A 24,078-nucleotide genomic window follows, 5' to 3' on the forward strand; every position below is an offset into this window, starting at 1 on the left:
ATTCATATTTTTGTTGGGCTAATGTTCATATTCGCTGGCCTTCCGAATATCTTAACAAGTGAATTGCTTGAACAGAGTTAGATCTGACTTAGGTTCTGAGGGCAGCACACGCTACGTCAGAAATCCAGTTCATGTGTAGGAGCAACCATTGTTTGTCCTTCGACTTCTGACGGAGTTGTATCGGCTGCCTGTGTCGTCAGACCTGCTGTATCATCAGGTAAGTATTGTCCCATGTTACAGTTGGATTTTCCCTAGGGCAATAGTACGAATCTAGACACTTTTTAAGTCAGGGGCTTACCCAGCATGGGAAAGGTATTTTGTCTAAAGTTACCGAGGTAACTTTCCCTTGCCGACCTCCGGCAACATCCACGCCTATGAGGTCAAGTAACGATTGTTCTAGAGATTTACAATTACAGAAGCGCATGTCGCTTCACTTCACATGATCAGCTTTTCCTCGCCTATTTCACTTCAAAAAGAAAGTCCTTCCATATAGCCGTTTCATTTTTGCATTAAGATCATAATAAATGCTTTTTACAGAATGCTTGGTTTATGAATCAATATGCGTTTTCTTTTTAGCATTTCGAGATGAAATCGGAACACTCAATACCGGTATGCTCTTTCGCTTTTGCGTATCGTGTCATTATGCATCAAACAATCAAATTGTGTTTCTTTTTTATAAGTCAACAATCAACTGAGCAAAACAAACAGAAGACAAGGGTAGAAGGTAAACTGAATTATAAGTTGTTTATGAAATAATATTAAGTTTGCGCATATTTTTGCCTAACATTATGCAGACGAAACGAGTAACATCTTACTTGTTGTGAAATAACAAGGCCCCCAGTCACCGCAGAGTGCCTTAAAAACGGCTTTGTAACTTTCATTGATTTTATCCATTCGATTTATTTGCACCTTTTGGTGCTTGTAGACACTGTAAGATTTAGCAACGAATTTTAATCGACAAGTTTCAAAAGTTCCATTCACAATCTTTCTGAAGTTTATCTCCATTGTGAAGTTTGTCTAAATGACCTTTATGTAGAAAATCCTGTTTGTTAGCGCTGGAGATGAACAATTGTATCTAGAGTCAGTAAGTTGGAAATAGTCTTTAATTTTTGGGTTCATCAACAAGACATATAAGTTAACATTTATTGTTCTCGTATGATTAATGTACTGTAAACAAATTCACTAAAATCATGAGCCTACGCACGTATAGGCTGATGCTAATAGGATATCGAATGAAGAGTAAGACACCTTTTCTGTTCAGCAATACTTATGATGCATCGGTTTTAGAATCTGCAGGCGAAGCTATAGCTGCCATTTTGAATGAATAAAACGTTATTTGTTTGAATGTGCACCAAACTGCATGTGTAACCTAGATCGGCTGAGAAAGAATTTAAAAAATTGTGTTCTTTCTATTAAAGTGTGCCCTATTAGCCACTGATTGTGTTTTGAACTAGGGTAATTGCGCCTGCTTGAATGATTTTTCCTGACTTAGTTCAATGCTATTTTAATTTGTATTGGTTTTTCCTGGTCTGAATTATTATTGCATTGTTGATGGCCCGTCTCAGCAATAAGTTTGCGACCGCAATTGTCCCTCCAAACTTCCTCTTTGTTTGATATTGTCGCTATTTGATGACAATTTTTTAAAATCAATATTCTGTATCAAGTACTCGTTTTCCGTGCAATTTGTGTAATTTTGTCATGTGAATTTAAGTGATTTTATCGTTTAAATTCTGTTTGCTGGCCGGGTACCCTTGAGAGGCAGCTATTGCACTGGAATTTTTCCCCGGGATGAAGTTAAAACTAATTGTTTTAGTTTGAACGAGTATGATCTGAGTGATAAAGTTTCCGAAATGAATGAACTCTGCGCGAACTAGTCGCGTAAAACACATCAGGCCCTGTCTCAGGTATCACGTTAATGCACATTGAGCAAAGTTATACGGCCTCACCAGTAATAAAGCAAAGGTTGGGTCTACTGCATGGCTGTATTCCTTCTTCCCTTCAGAGTTTTCTGCCCGCCATCTCAAAATATATGTATGCCATTGAGGGCAGGGAATTAAGTTGACATGTAGTGAAGAGATTCAGGTTCATTCGTCATACTACACATAAAAAGTATACCGAGATAAAAATTACTGTAATAGCAAAATTTCTTTATATATGGGAAAGAGAAATATATCTCGAGAAAGGGCAGAATGCCCTCTTTGCAATAGTATACAGCTTGTGATGTTATTGACACAGATGAGTGAACAAACTAGACCGATGTTAAGGGTACTGAAATCGGCACTGTGACAGGTTTCAATATGTGATTAATTACAAGGCTAGACCAGGCAAGTGTGCAGAATACCAAATGCCTTTGCTATAAGAACTGTGAGAAGTTGCATATTGATAACAAAAGTCAATGTGGGGTGAAGGCGATTTCTTTTCATGGCGTCACCTTCAGAACCAAATTTTCACTACACCCTCCGCTTATGTTCAGGATTTATTGTGCAAGAATAATGGAAGAAGTTAATAATCTCCGTAGACTTTGAAATGATCAGACGAGCAGTAAGGTACATGTTATGAAGATGTCAGATGTTCATTGACAGGAATGGTGGCTATGTGGAGGGCTTAGCACATTAAACTGATGAGGTAAGTAGCGAAAACAAAGCAGATAAGATTGATTTAGGTACATTCCTTGTTTTCAAGAATGCGTTCTTAAAGTCCTAAAGGCATTTGGTATTCTGCACACTTGCATGGTCTAGCCTCGTTAATCACATATGTAAACTTGTCACAGTGCCAATTTCAGTACCCTTAACATCGGTCTAGTTTACTACATGTAGTTTTTAGTAGAATGGGGACGTCAGACAAGAAGCCGAAACTTGTGCTAGGTCTCCCTTCCCCCGCGAAATGAATATAGTTTATACAGATCCTAATAAAGTGAAACGAATAATAATAAGAGCTGACAATTTTGGAGAAAATGCTCTCTATTCGATCACGTATAGAGTCTATGAGACGAATTAAGGTGCGTGGGAAAGACAAGCAACAATCCAAAAATTATGAAGGACTTGCAGTAAAAATATACAAGCGCTAGAAACAGTTCTTTAAGTATGGTATATGTTAAATGTTCAAAAAGGAACGTCTATAGTCTAGAGTACCGTGTTTCAGTCTTCACTTAACTGAAAATTCGAAATCTTCAGGTTTACAGAAGAAAACAGATTTCTTTCCAGTTCTCTAGAACAATGTCCAAATTTGACTAAAAAACAATATTCGAAACAACATCGTTTGCAAAAACGATTTGATCAAGCATCGAAAGGTTTTCACACGTCAGAAGTGGATTTGGAATCATTTGAGAACGCACGTATTTCGCTCATGCTACGAATGCCTTTGTTGTTATTTATCTTCATTGCGTTGAATTTCGTTAACATTTGTTGAATTAAATAGCATTCGATCGCCATTTGGTTTGGGGCATCCTCATTGGATGAAGTTTTTCCTTAAAATTGTTAACTTTCCTTTAGGTCTATATGCAATCAGTGTTATGTATAATTATATACATGCACAGTAAATGTACAAAGCAGTTTAAGCGACGATTAAAATCCTTAACATGGACTGTTACACTTTTCGTTTACAGTTTTAAGTTTTAGCTCTATCTTTGAACGTGTCATTGTTTCTAGGGAGAAATTTTATTAAAACATTCACTTACAGCCCTTTCGCCCTTAGAGTAATGTTATGTAGATATCTCCTTGGAATTGCATTACAAAAATTCTTTCAATTTTCCTTAACTGTTTTGACTGTGATTTTTGTATACTTGCTCTTCAGGAACGTATTTGAGTGTCAGTTCATAAATGTCGAAAATGTTTTTCCTATGCGATAATTGATTTGATCATAATGCTCTTGACTCAGGCTGGGGCGAGTTTGAAAGCTGTTTGCTTGTAACTCTGAAGTTCTTTTCAAATTCGATTGCTGCCCATTTCGGAAACTGGAAAGTTAGCCAAAGTTGATAAACCGCTTAAATTAAGCACAAAAAGTGGGCATGTCATAGTTGGGATGAAACATCCTCCAAATCTGTATTGTAATATTCGAGGGTTGCCCCTGTGGCGTATCCCGAGTGGAGAGGGAGTAGATGGAGGGGCATGATACCGCCAGCGTTCTTGCTTGCATGGTGTGGGGATTCTGTCAGTTATGAACAAATTTGGACAGTCTTTTTTTTTTCAAGAAAAAAGTCCCATCCCTGCCTGGACCTTAAAGGTAAGGCACTTGTCAGTCCTGGCTTCAGATCAGGGAAAAAAAAACGACAGTGTGTTGCTCTAAAACAGGATTCTAAACAGTGAGGATGAATCTAGCGCGTACATCCTAGGGATAGTCCTAGCTACTGTCGTATCCAGTCGTATGTACCCCTGTTTGGTTTTCGTGTTGTGGCATCGACATGACAAGGTATCGTATTGGAATTGTGTCATAAGTAATTCTGTGATGGACATAATATCAAGTCACCTCTGTTTTCCAAAGATTTTATACATTATCCACTGATTCAAATTTGTTTAGAAAATTGGATCTTCTTTGCGTGACATGCTCAAAGTGTAATTGTTTGGACAAGGAGACAGTCTCACAAGTGTTATTAGATATTTGCATCGTTAACAAACTCAAGGAGTAAGTTTCAGACGCAATAGCAGGCAAGATAGTTAGCAATAATTATTTACCACAGCTCTCCTGCCTATTTATCGCCAGACAAAAGTTCAAATCAAGCAGGCATTAGTGTTCCCCTAACAGCGTGGTAGTCAAGATTAAAAAAGCTTCCAGTGCATAGATTTTTTTAGCTTGCTTTGAATGATATAACAAAAGATTGCTTGAAAGCACTCGTGGCATTCAACAATCTTCGTTCAGTTGCCCCCATTGTCCTGTCGAGGTCTCACAGGTGTACTTGGCACTGCCTTGTACCCACCAGTACTCTATCGCAATCACCGAACCGTACGATTCAATTTAGGATATTGAGAAATTATACCTCTCAAGAATTTCCACACAGAATTTAGGCAAGACTGTATTCAGAATCCAATATAGGTGCGGTTCCGGGGAGGGGGGATTGGGTATCAACCCCCCCCCATTCCTTGCCATTTTTGTCCTGAGCGCCCACGTCTAATTATTGTAACGCCCCCCCCAAAAAAACCCCATAAACCCTGTAGTCAAAATAAATAGATTTAAAGGCTTCAACAACGGCGGAAAATACAACACCTCCAGCAAAAATATTCGAACCGCAGTGGAAATAAGCTATTTCTAGCTTTTTTGTGCTATCCTCGACAAAGCCCTGGATTTATATGTAGGCCTAGTTCTTTTTATTTTGTTTGATCATTTTGTAATCTTTCGGGTCTTGTCAAATAAAAAACAAACAAACCCCGAATAAAAAAAAACCTATATCCGCCCCTACAAAGGCACGTTTGACAATAAATTATGTTTGGCCCTGAGTGTTATGAGAAATTCATCTTCTGAACTACATATCACCACGACAATTATGCTTGTTCACGCTCAACTAAGCTGTCAAAAACAGGCGTCCTTGAATAGCCAACAGTCAAAAGTGGGACAGCCTGAATACTTGTGTTTTTTTTCTGCGCCAACGCACTTGCGTTTAAAATCTCTGAAAGAGGTGTGTGTCGAGGTGCATGGAGGACACACTATTCCACCTACTCTGCAGTACAAACTTATTTCTGTTTTACCCTGCAGAACGCCTTGGAAACGCCCGAAATTCAGAGTTTTAAATTGTTTCGCCTGCTTATTCTAAGGGATGGTCGAAAGGAAACCAACCCAATGTCTAACATGCACGAAGAAATGATACATGTAAACAGAGTTTATTTACAACTGAAGCGGTAGCCATGAAGCGTACAGGCAATTTCCAGTACATGTATAATGAATACAGGCCATCGAACTATGAGTATGGTTGCCCTCACCAGTGACTTGGACTAGTCGCAGTTTGTCTTTTCAAGGACCTTACAATAGGCTTTTTTTTGGGGGGGGGTGCGAATTTTCTTACCTCCATGGTGTATTGGAGTTCTCTTGGTTTGCAAAGATGAACGCGGGAATTCGAATGTGTTTGAAATTTTCAGCGAATCTTGCCATTCCAGGTTTCCCTCCAGATTGCCTCAAAATAGTGTCCAACCCTTTGTAAGTGTCAACGGGCACCAAACCATTTCAAAAATGTCGCCAACTTTCACCAACTGAAAACAACAACCCAACACATTTGAGAAGATTTTTAGAAGTTGGAATCATTCTGGTGCACGTTTCGAGACTATTTGCGAACCTTTGGAGAATTTCTGTGGGACGCCAGGAAAAGTAGATATTATTCAGACAAATGCTGCCCTCAGTTTTGCTGGGAGGTTTTATACTAGCTGGTTTGTGAACACGAAATATGATTCCAGCCCGTTACGCAATGGTTGCATGATGCTTGAGAGGCGCAGTGGTCTCCAAAGTTGCCTTTCCTTCGCGTGTGTTCGCCGAAGGCACCAAACCCTCTCAAAACCGTCACACACACACGTCTTGAGAAAGTAGGACGACTGTCCTGCGACTTTCACCAAAATTGCCACACAAAATAGACCACTAGTGGACCAAAATCGCCATGAATTCCACACGACCGTCGTACGACATTCGCACGAACGTTGCAAAACAATCGCAGACAATTTTAAACAAGAAGTCGCGGCTTTTCCTCTAACGAAACCTAGTTTGCTACGCTCGCAAAAGTCGCCAACTCTAGTATGAGGCCACCTCACCATTTGTCTTGGACTTGAATAGTATCCAGTGAATGACTTCAGCTTTCATGAATGTACGTGTGCAACTCAACAACGTCCAGAAATGTGTTCCATTTTGTACCATACTACGTAAGACCTGTACAGAAGTTGTACACACCGCTGTGCTGGTGTCGTGGCCAGTCAAATAGCTATGTACCAGATATTTTAACTCATTCGCTCAGTTAAGACATCAAAGCGACAAACAAACACACGTTCATGTGAATGTCTTTGTGGTAACATACTTTTAGGAAAATGGAATTACGACTTGATCACTAACTGGTCGATTTTCGGGAGTCAAACTTGAACACTTGACCCTTAAAATCCCCTTTCTGGACGATCACACAAAAACTGAACGTTTGACGGTTTGACGGAACAAGTCTACTCTACTTTATGAACTTCCAAAATATTATCAAGTTCTTATAGGTATCGCTTTTCATCGCCCCAAAAGGGGTAATCCAGAACGGTTTATACCTTCAAAGATGCAAGTTGCATAAAATTGTTTGAATTGGTTTAATTTGCATAAATTTGGCTGAATAAGGAGCCCAACGAACAACAACCGCAGCATATGACCACAATTGGTTTTCATGAGGGTCCTGTTTCTGACAAACTGACAATTTCACCACTCTTTTGAAACGTGCAAAACTTATATCTAACAATAACTTTTAATATTTTCAGGCAGTCCGCTTTTGTCGGCCTAAGAACGATGAAGTTGCTGGTAACCTTGTGTGTTTTGGCCGGTAAGTGGTACAGTTCAGTTGGATAAAAATGATAAATTGGAGTTTTCCCTCAGTCTTGGAGCAATATGTATGTGTGGCATTATTGCTGCGTTGGTCCTTTCTTGGAAGATCTTTTTTACTGGCTTGTGCCAGGACTTTGTCAACAATGGTGAAATTTAATAATTGGTAGAATCTGGACGCCTGTAACATTAACATTTGTTTCTAAAAGGTAAAAATGTGAACTGGAGCTTGATTCCCTAGAAATTGCTTGCGGCAAGGGTCTTTATACTAATGCTGTCGAGAGTCACACATTTTTGCTTGTCTGTGGAAATGTGAGTGTGTGTGTCTAAAATGACTCTTTTAAGGTTTCATACGACAACCTTAATAAGAATAGTTGCTCCTTTTCTGTACTAAACAGTTTATACCCTGAAAAGCTGAGTATGGGAATTGGCCACAGGGGTGTGTTTTCCAGTCATTATCGGTCAGCAGCGGCGCTCGGAAATATATGATAACGTCAGCTCTTTAGTTCGTATTCCTGACCTTTAGTCTTTCTTACAGAATTATCCAGAGTGTGATATCGGTCTCAACTTATTTGTGTAATGAACAGACCTCGCATATTTTTCAATAAATCCACCTACTGTCATGTGGGGTGATTGTGGAAAAGACTTTAATTTTCTGGCAAGGGGGTTGGGGAAATGACATTGTGTAATTCTTTCTGAAATCATTTTATAAGATATCACGGTAACTTCAAGCCTTTTCGATTTAAGGATCGAAAATTGAAAAAAAACCCGCTTCATAAAGCCGAGTTAAGCCCATTGGAGGTTAACATGCAAATACAAGGTCAACAAGCACCGTGACCCAGTGAAGAGCTGTATAGTGATTCATCATTATACTCAAGACACAGAATTCACAAAGGCTGTCAATCAACGACAAATCCAATGCAGTCTGCCCAACTTTTCAAGATAGGCGCGATATGCTCTGTGTGACGAATCTTTTCACTCCGAAATGGCTGTGAATGAATTTAAAATATCAACAAAGAAAACCTACCCATCTCAATATGGATGTGCAGCGTCAATGACAAGCAGTGGTTGAATTTAGCATTCAACTGTTTGCCGTTCTTCTCGTTTTAATTACCTTCAGGATTTGGTACATTTACTGTCCAAGGCACGGACCCCTTATGTAACGAGCTCGGAGACATTACTAACCCGGATCCATGTGCAAACTGGTAAGTTGAAAACGTATTTCATGTGCGTTAGATGGTTTCACGCGAATTGATTTGCCATTAAATTTTTGCTCGATGGAATTTAAATCTTTGCTTTATAATTTGTTCTGAAATTTACTCGTTTCCTATTTCGACAAATCATCTCAGGGATAGAGGGTGCTCTCTTTCAGATTTGATTCACTGGAAAGTCTATACACAATTTTGACCAGACATTTGTTACCAAATATTGGATTTACTTTCATTCATTAGCAAACTGATTATACTTATTTTAAAAAGGAAAACCACTTCCCTGGTGGAAAGATGATGTTATTTAGAGCAAGATTCCTAGACTTTAGATAGAGTTCTCATTTTACCATACGGCAGATATAAATGTGCATTTAGTGTTATTACCTGTAGGTGACTAGATTTGACTTGGATATAATTATATTTGTATGGTTAGGCGTGGCTGAAGCATCACGCATTCCTTGGCATTTTCGTTATTTTTCTCAGCCAAGCTCAGTTGAATGACTTACAAATTCAGAGGGCTAGCTCCCTAGGACGGTGTATCTCCCAATATCAGAAGTAACCCTCCGCTTTAATACTTGTAGGTTCCAATCTGTACATCAATTTTCTACATTCCCTTAATAGCTGGTACTTGTGACATCACAGTGCCCGTAAAAATAAAATTTGTCGACACTCTTGTGCACCTGATCCGACTACTCATCACTGTTAACAAACGAGACTTTTACAGAGACATGCCCCTATTGCTTGAAACAGGGCCGAACAACATGGATATAAATCCCAGGGGATGGGGGTATATATATCCCCCTACTTGTTTTGTTTTTTGGGGGGGCTATTAAATCATCCACCCCTCACTTGTTTGTGGGGGGAAAAATTTTAAGCGGATTTTGAAGAATTTTTCAGACTTTCAATAACTAAAATGCGTTCAATAGCACGCAAACAAAGGAGAACAATTTAAAAAGCCATGTGTCATTCTGAATACATATTACAGATGTACATCATCTATATAAAGTCATGTTGTCAACACCACCTCCCTCGCTTTTCAAATATTTATGGCCGGGTAAGTCATCCCCAACATTTCCCTATCCTCCATCCTCTATCTCCCAATTTACGCCACTGCTGAAATATGTTACGGTATTGCCAGATAACGTCTCCCCCGTCATTGTGTGGGGTTGTGGACCAAAAGGAAGGACATAAAATGAAAAGGATTCAGGACAAGGATCAGTGTTGAGGGTGTTCTTACTTCGAATCCCAGGGGATTTTGACAGGTTCTTTCGTGTTGGAAAGATAATTTTGAAAGGTTATGATTATTTAATTTCTGGTAGTAAAACCACGGATTCCTCAACTGAGCGCCCTTGGCTCTGTAGATTGTAGAGAGGAGACGATGAGAAGCAGTTTACTGTTTTAGAGGTGGGTGGAGAACCCCAGAGGAATATTCTTGGTAAAACCCACTGAGTCAGGTAGGGACTGAAAACCCAATCCACATGTGGACCGAGCCGACAATCTAACCCGAGACGCAGAGGTGGAAAGGCGAGGGAAAGAACCACTACGCTAACCCGACTCCACACCATTGCATTGCATTCCATTCTATCTATTTACTGCCCAAATAATGCAGCCTTGGGTTTTATTTTATTTCAGGACAAAAGATCTCTCCCTTACGTTGATTTCAATCCTGCTCCGAACAGCGACATTTCTCTGTCAAAGCCTCCTTTGATGGTCGGATCGGTTGCTTTGGTACACACTGCTGCATTGCCTAAAGCTTTTGTCATCGTATTCAGTTAACTGATTTAAATGCCAGAATTATTTCTTAATGCCATTTAATACAGCACGTGCGTGATGAATCCGACCGATCCAAGCACTGGGCGATGGTTGTGTGTGCAGACGTGTCCAGGTGAGTCGTGGATGAGTTTGTAACGGACATGTCTCTCCTTAAATACCCCTCTATCATTTTGGTCTTATGTCTATAGCCTTCTCGCAGATCTTTAAATTTAGTAGAAATGAAACCACAGTTGGTTGCAATAACTAATGTAAAAGTTCTGGTTTTGTTCCCTTATCATTTGAAAGTTTGCCCCACGAGTGTGTTGTCAACGGTATGCCTTTTAAATTTCTGTACCTTGGGGCCCTCCTGCGAGCTTCATCCAGATGCCACCTGTAAGATATCTGACTGTAATGACTGCGATTCCTTTGCTTGGTACAAAGATGGGAACTTGGTCAACTGCAGTAAGAAACATCTTGATACTTTTTCAGCCAAACAATATAGTAATTAACATGCAGCAATAACGCCTGCAGTGCTTAAATATACATAAGCAACGAATGACCGACGAAACAACACACTTATTTTTTAGTAAAGAAAAAAAAACACTTATGTAAGAACAAACCGAGATATACACAAACTGAGCGAACAACCAACAAACCGTGCATCAAACAATGCTACTAATCAAGAAACTTGCATCTGTCATTCATCAAACACGAAAGGATGGGTGATAAGGAAGTATGAATATACATCAAACTTCGAAGGAGCTTTGTAGAATGATCCTCACTGTATTGTGTACCGGTATCATTTTTTCCATAGCGCATAAGCCAGGCATGTGTCCAGTACCTGAAGGACTTGGGCCTTGTGTGAATATGTGTGTCAAGGACATGGATTGCCCAGATAGTCAAAAATGTTGCAGTAATGGCTGTGGGAAAGTGTGCTCTCATCCTTTAAATGGTACGTCACGTCTTACTAGATCGAGCAAATTAAACGTTATGCGCAGCAGCCACCATGACCGTGGCCTAACACATGTATCCAGGACCGTCAACACTGATTTCTTGACACATACATTTTGTTTTTATTATTCGGTCCAACCGCAAATCATACAACCATAAACAAAGACAGCACAGAAAATATATAAGATTATGGACGAAAATCCGAACAAGGGGCTCCAAGACAGGGGACGGCAGGCGCTGATCAGAAGTGGGGTGTGGGGTTCACACATCAGTTGCTATTTGTTGTTGTCGGGGGTTTTTGGGCTTTGTGGAAAGGTTTGAGGACCCACAAAGCATAACCCGTGGGTCTTCCTATTGTTTGATAGGATAAATCTTGAATTAAAGCCGTCACGGCCATAGGGATCCTATGGAGGTAGGCAGATTGTGACACCTGTCATTGTCTCGTTCTCCTATTGTTCACACAGCCTGTGCTAGTAGCCCTTGTGCAAACGGTGGTGTTTGCTACACAGCAGCCAGCAATCCATCCGCGTATGTCTGCAGCTGTCAGGATGGGTTTACTGGCAATGACTGTGAAACAGGTATAAAAACCGTAAACATGCTTTTTGCTTTTGGATATAACAATTATCCTCCTGGAAGGGTGCTGACTGCTGTTAATTGCAATCTGTGCTATTCTTACGTTCTGGTGAAAAATCTTTGCAAACAAAAAACCAATCATATTCCATAATTGATGTTATTATAATTGATATTTTTACTAACAAAGGGCATTGTGAAGAGAATAGATAAAAATATCGGATTGCGTCGTTTGTATAGCTGATATACAAAAGTTACCAATGCCATCATAATACTAGAATACTTCAAAATTACTTGCGCTTGTTAAAGTGACTTTTACCCCGCAGGTTTAACTCCAAAGATGCCCAGCGTAAAAATGTTCATATTACAATATCTTATAACACCGTTCTTTGGACAGACTTGCGGATGCCTAGAGACCCATGCCCTGCCGACCAACCTTTCATGAACTGCACCTATGAAGACGTTTGCTCGTCATTATGCTCTGCTGCACCGAGTGCCCGCTGTTTGGTGGATCATTGTGGGGGATGTAGACCTGTGTACATTGGTCCTCTCGGTAACCATGTAAACTGTACCTCTGGACAAGGTGAGCATCTGCCAAAGTCTCATTCTTGAAACTGTTCAGTCTTGACATATTCATATGAGGACATAATGAGCAAAGCATGGATAACTTTATCAGGAGTATGTAAGGGCGGAAAGTCGTTTTCTAAAGTCATGTAATAATATACTTTCCCAATACGTTGTGACTGATTAAAGAATTATTTCCTTTTTAGTCGAGTCACATTGGGTTTTTTTAAATAAAGGAACAGGAAATATAGCATGTTTTTTGCATGGTGTTGTAATTATGCTTGATTTTAAATATGGCTGGATTTACTTGCATCACTACTCAAACGTGTAATTTAAATTGACAGAAAAATATTAACAATGTCACAGACCGAATAATGATGATATTGGCCAACATTTATCATAATTATATATAATTTGATTCACTTGCTTCGATACTTATATAAGTAATTGAAATCGACCTAAAAACCCTGCGTCTAAGACCGAATAATGGTTGTACCGGTGATGATGGGACTTCACTGATTCGGTCATTTCGAACCTGAAATCAGTGCTTTTAGTACCGGTGTTGATGGGACTTCACCAATTCGGTCATTTTGAACCTGAAATCAATGCTTTTAGTACTGGTGATGATGGGACTTCACCGATGCGGTCATTTTGAACCTTAAATCAGTGCTTTTAGTAATAAGGTTGTTGGTTTGAAGTTTGTTTTATTAGGTTTTCAGTGTTAAGCTGAACATCTAATTCACTCAACATCTATTGAAATCGCTGATATCCGTTTGTTTGTACTGATTTTTTTGTTCCTGAAGTGTCGGATTGTCCTCCTGGTGTGGAAATGGTGAACTGTCTGGTCGACCCTTGCGATACCGCTCAATGTCCTGCTGATCCAATGGCTCGGTGTGTTAGCGTGTACTGTGGCAAGTGTAAGGCGGTCTTCGTCAACGACCAGGGCTATCATGTTAACTGTACGAGTGGTGAAGGTACGCGTAACACAGTAGCAGGTGCTTAGAATAACAAGTGGGGAAGAAGAAATCTATCAGTAACGTTTACGGTAGAACCTCCAATGAAAATAGAGTCAGCACATTGGTGTTTAATAATTTTGACTTTGAAATATCTAGCAATGGGTGAGGAAATGCTTCTATGAATAGTGTTTAAAAATTAATGTAATAAAAGTGGCAATTACAATACAAATACGGCCGAACCACGTGACTCCTGCCCAACAGGCGTATCTTCCTTAATTATTTTTCTTTCTACCTCTAAAGGATGACAGCCTCTAAGTAAAAGGACAATTATCCAGAGAAAACTTGAAGCGATTACCGACTTCGATCACTTTTTAAAATGAATTTTCAACCTCTTGCTGTCATTGGATTCTTATCCAGCGTCGGTCTGCCCGCCTGGCATGGTTGAAAATCCAGTAAATACACCTGAAGCATGCATGATGGCTACTTGCCCCGCCCATCCGCGAGCCCAGTGTCTTGCTAAGAAGTGTCTGTGGCCAAATGTTATCTCCATTGAGTGCCCGTATCAGTTTTTCGATGCTCGTGCACGGCCTGTGATGTGCGAGAGAGGTAACTATTGAAAAACAGAGGAACTCGATAATACATTCACCAAGAATTATAAGAGTATTAATTAACAACGAACCTGTAATTTGTTTGCAAAGCGAGTGGAATTAAATAAATTAACTCGGAATTTGCTGTCCAAAGTATGGGGAAAGCCTTTTTCGGGGCGAAAAATTGAAAGGACATGCTAAGAAATGTTTTAAGAATACTTGTATCAGACACATCAATAGTGCGCAGGAGTAAACGCTTTCTGAGACACAAGGGTACTTTTTTTCTCAGTGTCAAAGGAAATACAAGGTGAAGGATACCAAATAACCGAAAAATTTTACGAGATTCCAAAATAATAACAAATTCACTGTGTATTTTTGTGAAATTATCATTGTGTAATTGCTGATAGTATTTTAAAAGTGTGTAAGATTAGACACCTTCTAAAACACTGAATTAAGAGCCCATTATCAATTTCAAATATGATATTGTGCCGCTTAAACACAGTTCAGCCTTGATTATCTAAAATTGTGCAAAAATATGTAAGAAAGTTTAAAATTTAATTTATGTACAATTTGAAACCTCATCGAGGTTAATATATCTTAATACTGTGCAGCAGGTTTTCATTATATTTAGGTTTTTCGTGGTTTGCGTAATTTTTATTTTAAAATCGTACAGTGAAGCAGGGTCGGTGCCCTCGAGTCGAATTTTCGGAGGTGGTCGTGGGAATATGTCTGAATGAGTGTATGGACGATACAGACTGCGAAGGAAACAAAAAATGCTGCATGAACGCATGCGGAGGGAGAGTTTGCCGAGACCCCGAAATGGATATGGAAGGTAAATCTAACCCACCTAAGTCATCACTGCCTCAATCTCTTTGAACCTCTTTTTTTTAATAAAAAATGATGCGACGCAAATTCTCATGATTTCCCAAATACAAGATGTGGCTGAGCAGTACACGTGCGGAATTGGCATTGAAGGATTGGCGGCCGTTAAGGTTAAGGTCTCTCATTCCCAACTTTTATGCCCATTGTCATACATCCAGATTTGTCAGCAGGATAAACATGGCGGGTTAATGCACATGCCTCCTTGGTCCCGACCTGAGCCTTTTCTTTAGCCCCACCTTTTCTTGGGGTTCGGGGACTTCCAAAGGATACTAATTACTTTTCGGTTGAACCAGCCAGCCGACACCGGCAAGCTCGGTAGTTAAGACGTCTTCACAAGTGAGCAGGAGGTCGTGGGTTCGAGTCCCACCCGAGTACTCTTGTGGTTTCCCACAAGCCTTCGGGGGCATACACTTAGTATACTGTGTTATAATTTTGCCCCTCCTTTGGACTGTATCGGACGATGATATCATAACTTTTTCTTGGGCCTTGGGCCTACCTTGTTTTATCCTGCCTAACGCTGCTGATGTTCTTTCTTGATGAATTTGCACATTGTAGGCGGAAAGCCAGGAACGTGTCCAATGCCGCCGATGGATTCCTTTGGTATTTGCGTTGATTCTTGCATGAGTGATGATGACTGTGAAGGCAGAGCCAAGTGTTGTAGCAATGGGTGTGGCCACACTTGTGTGGACCCTGAAGGTAGCGTTCGTCCCTCAATCTTCCAAATCGTTTCAGATAATCTACCAAGAACCCACTAACGCTTGACCACACGTTCAAATAAACATGCATGTTAAGAAGAAAAACTCAGTGTCACACAATACAAGTGTGTCCAAATTCCCATTTTGCTGTTTCCGTGCAAGAGCAGATTAAAAGACTATTACCTAGGAATTCAGAAGAATTTTAAGAGCACGTGGTACTGAAGTTCATAACAAACTCCACAAATGTTTTAAATCACTCGAAAAACTTCATCAAAGCATGTAAGAGAGAGAAATCTCATATTGCAACCGTAAAATAAGTTGAAATATTGCAACTGAAACATTATTTGAATAAATTGAAGACAGATTAATCTGTCACCTGTACTTTTGTTTTGTTTAATAAAATGTTGTGAGCAGAGCAACCAGGTGAATGCCCTGCGCGGCCCGACCACATGATGCTACTTGCGTCTCCTCAGCATGCATGTAGCAACGACAGTGACTGCAGCGGGCATCGCAGCAAGTGTTGTGCTTACGGCTGTGGGCAGATCTGTGTGGAACCTGTGACAGGTATATTAGTGGATCATTGAGGTGCAGGTGGATGAAAGTAAGGGGCCTTGAAACCTGCAGTGGCTATAAAGAAATCCAACAGCCCACTCCTCGAAAATCCCCGTTCAAATTTTCAGAAATTTAACATTGGAAACTTTTCCAACTGTCTGCCTGTATTTTCTTGATAAATCATTTCCTATTTTTAACTTCTTTTATTCCCTAAATTAAAGGGAAAGTATACAAAATATTACAAAGATAAAGAATAAGGTCATTTAAAATTAATCGTTTCAAATCCTTCTAAGACACCACTGTCAAAAATTGTCGTGATAAATTCGTTGGTCATTCATTTTATCAGTAGCCTAATTTAGGTAATCAAAAGACAACATTTATACTGTCATTCAAGTCGGGCGGGTAGATATTAATTACGGACAAAAGTGGCCGTGTTGGTACGTTAAATCAGATCGGGTGGAATGATACCCATCAGCCCAACGGGTTTTGCTTTTTCGAAAAACGCAACAGTTTTAGAATTACGGTACCGCCCTAGGAAGAACGCCATAGCCCTGGTAAAATCAGGGCTCATATGAATGGAATAAAATCTTTTCAAAATCTATTCTGTAATCGACTCAGAATGCAGCAGACACAATTAGAGATTCCAAGCTCACGCCTAAATATGAAACATTGACAACGGTGTGTCTTTCCACAGTTGTGAAGCCAGGCATGTGTCCCATGCCGGATCCAGATGCACCCGCTGGCATTTGTTCGGAGTTGTGTAGTGGAGATGTCAACTGCACTGGAAGCCAAAAGTGTTGCAGCAACGGTTGTGGACACACTTGTCAGGAACCTGCTTTCTGTATGTCTACAATTTAACCTCTCTCGGTGTTATTTTTGTAACTTTATTTATTTATCTTTTGGTTCAAATATGCACCATCAGCAAGTTGGGGGAAATTGTTCACAGGTAAAGCTCAATATCGAACTTTTTCGATGCAGTATTTCAGGTTGAATACTACCGTAACGGTAATCCAGTGGCTCCAACTAATCTGTTTTTATTGTCCCTTGTCATAGATAAAAAACCGGGCATGTGTCCCATGGTCCGGGAAGGCGTTTCGGGAATTTGTATGGAGATGTGCAGTGAAGATCGAAACTGTTCAGGCGTGCAGAAATGCTGTAGCAATGGTTGTGGACACACCTGTCAGGAACCTGTCTGTACGTTCAAATTGATTTCTTCTTGGCCTTCGGTACAAAAGAAGTTGAATTCGTTTGTAGAGTGGGCTGTTGTAGATCTTCAGTGATTTTCCCTTTAATAATCCTAAACACTGAAATATTTTGTGTGTTTTATGCAAGTTTAATGAATCGAGATCGATGATTATTTTTTCCCCGTTTTATAGATGACAAGCCCGGTATGTGTCCCATGCCACAGCCAGGCGTCAGTGGGCTTTGTGTGGAGATGTGCAGTTTAGATAGAAATTGTAGCGGAAGCAAAAAGTGCTGCAGCAATGGTTGTGGACACACGTGTCAGGAACCTGTCTGTAAGTCATTTTGTCAATTGCTTTTTGTACTGGTCGTCAAGTTGTAGGTTGCTGAAGATCTCCAGTTTTTCTCCTGTCAAAGTCCAGTATTTTTGTTTGATGCAATGTTGAATGTGGACCATATGAATTTGGATGTGTCGCTCGATTTTCAACAGATAACAAGCCGGGCATGTGTCCTGTACCAGAGCCAGGCATGATTGGGATTTGTGTTGAGTTGTGCCATGGTGACGGGTACTGTCCAGGAAGGAAGAAGTGTTGTAGCAATGGTTGTGGACACACTTGTCAGGAACCTGCTGATGGTGAGTTTATAAACACATTTAAACTGTTATTGCAGCAATACTCTTATCTGGTTTTATGAGGAATAGAATTTCACGAGTGGTATGACCTTTGACCAACAGAGTGGAGTGTTACTAGAATTCTGATGTTTTGTTTCGTTCCCTAAGCTTGTCTTTTCATGCTAGACGTCCAGTGATGGTATACTGCTATTTATCTTTGTTTACTGCTGACATCTCTCGGTCCAATCTCTTTGCAATATCTAAACAAAACGTATCAATGCTCTTGACGGAAGAGAGCAACCAAACAGATACGACGTATGTCAGATAATTCTCATATTTTTGGAGGAGAACAAAATCGTATTAAACTTGTTTCTAAGTAAAATTTGCATCATCATTGTTCAAATCGCTTGTAATTCGATAGTTCCACATACATTGTTTCTAATGGTAGCTGTGGGGACTTCCTTGCTTTCTTCGATTTGGTTTAAGTTTTGGTTAAGTTTAAAATTATTAGTGTTCGAAGTACAAACATTGCAAAATCCACAGTATGCACGGTAGCCTAAATCTTTAATTTTATGGTCTTCGGCAGAAAAAGTTTAATACTGCGCGTTTAACCCAGGAGTATATATATCCAAAAATGAGATCATGGTCATTAAAAAAAGTCTCATAATACCGTCTGTTGGACAGAATTGCCGATGCCTAGAGACCCATGCCCTGCCGACCAACCTTTCATGAACTGCACCTATGAAGACGTCTGCTCGTCATTATGCTCTGCTGCACCGAGTGCCCGCTGTTTGGTGGATCATTGTGGGGGATGTAGACCTGTGTACATTGGTTCTCTCGGTAACCATGTAAACTGTACCACTGGACAAGGTGAGCAGCTACCAAAGTCTCATTCTTGAAACTATTCAATATTGAAATACTCATTATCATTTGCAAACTGATGAGGACATACAGCATGGAGAATTTTTCTCAGGAGTATATAAGGGCGCAAAGCTGTCATACAATTGTATGCTTTTTCACTAAGTTGTGATTGGGTGAATTATTTCCATTTGTGTGGAGTCTCTGTGTTTTTAAATGAACGAGCGGGGAATAAAGCCTCCTTTTTGGAGTGGTGTCGTTATTATGCTTGATTTTAAATATGCCTGGATTTACTTGCACCACAGGTAATTGAAATCAACCGAAGAACTTTAACGGTATCACTGACCGAATGTTGTGAATAATGATGATTTTGATTGGAATTTATCAGTTCAGTCATATCAAATATGAAATCAGTGGATAAATGTACCCGTAGCAGGTTATTGGATTGAGTTTGCTTAATTCAGTTTTCAGTGTTTAGCGGAACAACTCGCTCTGTATCAAGTTTATGCATTTAAAAATAAGTTTTTGGTTTATTTGTTTGTATTTGTTTTGTTTTGGTTTTTATCCTGAAGTACTGAATTGCCCTCCTGGTGTGGAAATGGTGAACTGTTTGGTCGACCCTTGCGATAACGCCCAATGTCCTGCTGATCCAATGGCTCGGTGTGTTAGCGTGTACTGTGGCAAGTGTAAGGCGGTCTTCGTCAACGACCAGGGCTATCATGTTAACTGTACGAGTGGTGAAGGTACGCGTAACACAGTAGCAGGTGCTTAGAATAACAAGTGGGGAAGAAGAAATCTATCAGTAGGCCTAACGTTTACGGTAGGACCTCCAATGAAAATAGAGTCAGCACATTGGTGTTTAATAATTTTGACTTTGAAATATCTAGCAATGGGTGAGGAAATACTTCTATGAATAGTGTTTAAAAATTAATGTAATAAAAGTGGCAATTACAATACAAATACGGCCGAACCACGTGACTCCTGCCCAACAGGCGTATCTTCCTCAATTATTTTTCTTTCTGCCTCTAAAGGATGACAGCCTCTACGTAAAAGGACAATTATCCAGAGAAAACTTGAAGCGATTACCGACTTCGATTACTTTTTAAAATGAATTTTCAACTTCTTGCTGTCATTGGATTCTTATCCAGCGTCGTTCTGCCCGCCTGGCATGGTTGAAAATCCAGTAAATACACCTGAAGCATGCATGATGGCTACTTGCCCCGCCCACCCGCGAGCCCAGTGTCTTGCTAAGAAGTGTCTGTGGCCAAATGTTATCTCCATTGAGTGCCCGTATCAGTTTTTCGATGCTCGTGCACGGCCTGTGATGTGCGAGAGAGGTAACTATTGAAACGTCAAGGTACTCCAAACTACGAATCTCAGTTAACAACGAACCTATTAAGTACAATTTTTGTAACGCCTGGGGATCAAAGACGATTACCTTGGAAGTCGTTTGCCAAATTGTGGAGAAGTCTTACTCAAACCGAAAATTCAAAAAATTCCATAAGATTTTTCACAAGTATGTTAGCATTTAGAATATGTATCAAAATTGTCCTTTTTAAACATGACGGTTCTTAAGGAATATTCACTGATCGAGATCTTAAATCGCATGAGGAGGACAAGCGTATACAATTAAACAATATGAAAAACTTACAGTAAATGTTTTGTGAAATCGTTATCATTATAAAATATAAATCTGTGTTCGAAAATGGTGCCAGATCGGACACGTTATGAAGCACTTTGGCGTGTACGCCGCACATTGACTACTGCATTCAGTGCCTCATTTGTAGATTCGACTTTGATGTTTTACTGCTGAGACACCCGTCAGCCTTGATTAAGCAAATAATTGAACGGCAATATGTAAGAATCCAAAAAATTCATCGACAGTGCCTCAAATTTTCCTGCACTAAGTTTTTATTGTATTTACGGCTTCTTCCTGGTTTGAATTATTTTAATTTCTTTATCAAACAGTGAAACAGGGTCGGTGCCCTCGAATTGAATCTTCGGAGAGTAGCTTAGGGATATGCCTAAGTGAGTGTATGGACGATGTTGACTGTGAGGGAAATGCGAAATGCTGCATGAACGCATGCGGTGGGAGAGTTTGCCGAGACCCCGAAATGGATATGGAAGGTAAATCTAATCCACACACAAGGATAAATATGGATTTAATTAAAATAAACTCGTGAGATTTTTTTTGATGCCTCAATCTCTATGAGTCTATTTTTCTAAATAAGAAATGATGCTGCGTAAATTCTCATGATTTCCCAACCACAAATGTATATAATATTAGCATTGGTAGATTGGCGGCCAAAAAAGTTAATGGCTCCAGGGTACCTTTACTAATTAATAATTCCATTGAGTCAGACATTATATTCAGGCCTTAAAGTGTCTAAGACTTAATTTTGCTGGCAGTGTATGCGGACTGAAGCACATGCCTGCTTGGTCCCGACCTGGGCCTTTTTGAGCTCCACCTTTTCGGGGGAGAGGGTTACTTCCGATGGATACCAATTATTTTTCTGTCCTTGCACTAAAATAGTATGAGGACTGGAGGAAACGTGTACTATTTGCCCCTCCTTTGAAATCATTTACCCTTGGTCAGTATCATTACTTTTTGTCGGACCTGGGGGCCTCCTGTGGCCTTATCCTGCCCATGCAGTGCTACTTGTTCCGAAACCACCAGCTTATGTCTTGAGTGTGCATGTATTTTAAAAGCAGCAGACAATTAACATAATCTCAAAATCACGGTCATATTATTAATTAATACAGAGACAATGAACAAGCCAGGTACTTGTCCTCAACCAACCATGGGGAGTGTCGGAATCTGTGTGGATGAATGTAATCCGCACTACGGTGATGCTGGCTGCCCACAACACTGGAAGTGCTGCAACAACGGCTGTGGACACGTCTGCACTGCTCCAAGAGGTACACTTATCTTATATCTCTGGGTACAATACCGAATGGCTATTGCAACCAATGAGGGGGAAATCCTGCTTGTGTCGAGTGGACAGCACAGCTGAACTTCCACGTTTTCTGGGGAAACATATCGATGTTGATCACGTCACATGGGCCAATTCTGTTGCCTAAAATAGCCCATACCGTCTTGCGGGTTTTGCACTACACTGTTAATGGAAACGGATTGTGAAAAATAGGTGCTTGAGGGGAAGGACAAAAACGTTCCTTACCTCGTGTATTATAAACTTATTATAGCAGTAATTTTGTGAACTGTATCAAATACACTCCTCCATTCACTAGCATTCAAGTATTGGTGAACTTAATGATGGGTTTACTTCCCAGTTCTCCAAAGACTTCAAGAAAATACGCTACATAGCTAAAGCTCATTAAAAGCAGAAGGTAATTGAGTAAATTGTTTGACTGACTATAACACAGAGATGCCTGGTCAGTGCCCCATGGTTTCCGTAGAGGCAGGAGAAGATAATTGTGAAGAGGAATGTACATCAGACATGGACTGCTACATGGAAGAACCTGGCACCAAATGCTGCAGTTATGGTTGTGGTACCAGATGCATGAGACCAGTCACAGGTAGGCTGAAATGTTTTAATTAAAGAAAGATTGATGATGGGTGTAATTATAATGCAGGGAACTAACGACCATGGTTCCGAACTTATTTGAGTGTGAACGATCTAAGGATGACACAAATCAGCTTGAAGTTCTCAATGGTTTGAGTTTTTAAATGTTCTTGATGAAGCCTACCTGTTACACAAGTGACATTGCCTCAGAGCGATTTCCACGAAGAACTGTTAGCTTAAGGGTCATAATTTGCCGAACAGTTAATAGTCATTCCTATATTTATACGCCGTGAAAGATTACTGCTTATCGTTTTTCGTTCATGAAAACTTAAAAACAAAACGGCCTTTTCCTCTGATGCTCGCAACGTGTTTTTTGTTGAACTATTCTCACGTGAAAAATCCTAATGCCGCAGTGGGCACTAAGAAATTTCGAAGTACAAGAAACTTCTGCGGTGCTTCCTGATATATTTGATAGGTTTGCCCACGAAATCGTAGCCATACAGTTCATTTGATGACTTCTTCGTTCTTGCTGAATTTGCACACTGCAGGCAGGAAGCCAGGAACGTGTCCAATGCCACCGATGGATTCCTTTGGTATATGCGTTGATTCTTGCATGAGTGATGATGACTGTGAAGGCAGAGCCAAGTGTTGTAGCAATGGGTGTGGCCACGCTTGTGTGGACCCTGAAGGTAGCGTTCGTCCCTCAACTTTCAAAATCTTTCCCGATTAACATCCAGGAACCCACTTACTGTACACTTGACCACAGGTTCAAATATGCATCAATGCTATGACTAAAAACTGGTTGTCACATTACAATGTGTCCAAATTGCCGTCGTTCAATCTTGCGGTAAGAGCAGATTAAAGCCCACCAATAATTCAAACAAATTTGTAAGTGCTAAAGGTACCGAACCTCTAAGCAAGCTCAAGAAATATTCCTTTTGAAGTTTTGCATAATGAATACATGTATTTATTACTTGTAATAGCGTCATTATCATGTATCATCTTTTCCTTATCAATGTTGGTAGATTCCTAAGTCAAATGTTAAAAATATCATTATGTAAAAGTATTATCTGATATTTTTGTTTTGCTGATACCCTACTTGTATGACAAATCTTTTGAAACTTCAAACAGATTTCTGATTTTTAAATTCTACATACTTACTTAAAACTAAGATAAAATCTTACATCAGAAGTGCAAAATCATCTGGTAAAATGCTAATTTTTAAATACAAACAATAAAAATAACTCATAAATCAATTAAGCCGACAATTACACCTTTGTTTTTTATTTAATAAAATGTGAGCAGAGCAACCAGGTGAATGCCCTGCACGGCCCGACCACATGATGCTACTTGCGTCTCCTCAGCATGCATGTAGCAACGACAGTGACTGCAGCGGGCATCGCAGCAAGTGTTGTGCTTACAGCTGTGGGCAGATCTGTGTGGAACCTGTGACAGGTATATTAGTGGATCATTGAGGTGCAGGTGGATGAAAGTAAGGGGCCTTGAAACCTGCAGTGGCTATAAAGAAATCCAACAGCCCACTCCTCGAAAATCCCCGTTCAAATTTTCAGAAATTTAACATTGGAAACTTTTCCAACTGTCTGCCTGTATTTTCTTGATAAATCATTTCCTGTTTTTTAACTTCTTTTATTCCCTAAATTAAAGGGAAAGTATACAAAATATTACAAAGATAAAGAATAAGGTCATT

General features: G+C 39.9%; 1 protein-coding gene across 5 annotated transcripts in view; it reads left to right on the plus strand.

The window, feature by feature from the left end:
* Nucleotides 1-24,078, plus strand: part of LOC110978206 (uncharacterized) — a 48,545-nt gene that overhangs the window by 12,572 nt on the left and 11,895 nt on the right. Inside the window, exons 1-25 of one of the 5 annotated variants that reach the window (XM_087138240.1) lie at nucleotides 58-217; nucleotides 7,419-7,480; nucleotides 8,600-8,684; nucleotides 10,508-10,572; nucleotides 10,746-10,901; nucleotides 11,254-11,391; nucleotides 11,855-11,968; nucleotides 12,358-12,543; nucleotides 13,328-13,498; nucleotides 13,898-14,086; nucleotides 14,741-14,899; nucleotides 15,505-15,645; nucleotides 16,059-16,208; nucleotides 16,891-17,037; nucleotides 17,250-17,390; nucleotides 17,573-17,713; nucleotides 17,869-18,012; nucleotides 18,673-18,858; nucleotides 19,419-19,589; nucleotides 19,995-20,183; nucleotides 20,815-20,973; nucleotides 21,610-21,765; nucleotides 22,231-22,383; nucleotides 22,919-23,059; nucleotides 23,676-23,825. In XM_087138240.1, coding sequence (XP_086994366.1) covers nucleotides 7,447-7,480; nucleotides 8,600-8,684; nucleotides 10,508-10,572; nucleotides 10,746-10,901; nucleotides 11,254-11,391; nucleotides 11,855-11,968; nucleotides 12,358-12,543; nucleotides 13,328-13,498; nucleotides 13,898-14,086; nucleotides 14,741-14,899; nucleotides 15,505-15,645; nucleotides 16,059-16,208; nucleotides 16,891-17,037; nucleotides 17,250-17,390; nucleotides 17,573-17,713; nucleotides 17,869-18,012; nucleotides 18,673-18,858; nucleotides 19,419-19,589; nucleotides 19,995-20,183; nucleotides 20,815-20,973; nucleotides 21,610-21,765; nucleotides 22,231-22,383; nucleotides 22,919-23,059; nucleotides 23,676-23,825 — 3,466 coding nt within the window. In that variant the 5' untranslated portion in view covers nucleotides 58-217; nucleotides 7,419-7,446. Of the gene's footprint in view, nucleotides 1-57; nucleotides 218-7,418; nucleotides 7,481-8,599; nucleotides 8,685-10,507; nucleotides 10,573-10,745; nucleotides 10,902-11,253; nucleotides 11,392-11,854; nucleotides 11,969-12,357; nucleotides 12,544-13,327; nucleotides 13,499-13,897; nucleotides 14,087-14,740; nucleotides 14,900-15,504; nucleotides 15,646-16,058; nucleotides 16,209-16,890; nucleotides 17,038-17,249; nucleotides 17,391-17,572; nucleotides 17,714-17,868; nucleotides 18,013-18,672; nucleotides 18,859-19,418; nucleotides 19,590-19,994; nucleotides 20,184-20,814; nucleotides 20,974-21,609; nucleotides 21,766-22,230; nucleotides 22,384-22,918; nucleotides 23,060-23,675; nucleotides 23,826-24,078 lie in introns of those variants that run through there. The other 4 variants (XM_087138249.1, XM_087138247.1, XM_087138243.1 and 1 more) reach the window with 4 other exon arrangements.

The sequence above is a fragment of the Acanthaster planci genome, linkage group LG01 (genome assembly GCF_054643075.1).
Source record: "Acanthaster planci isolate LZ-2023a linkage group LG01, COTS_SCS, whole genome shotgun sequence".
Lineage (NCBI taxonomy): Eukaryota > Metazoa > Echinodermata > Asteroidea > Valvatida > Acanthasteridae > Acanthaster > Acanthaster planci.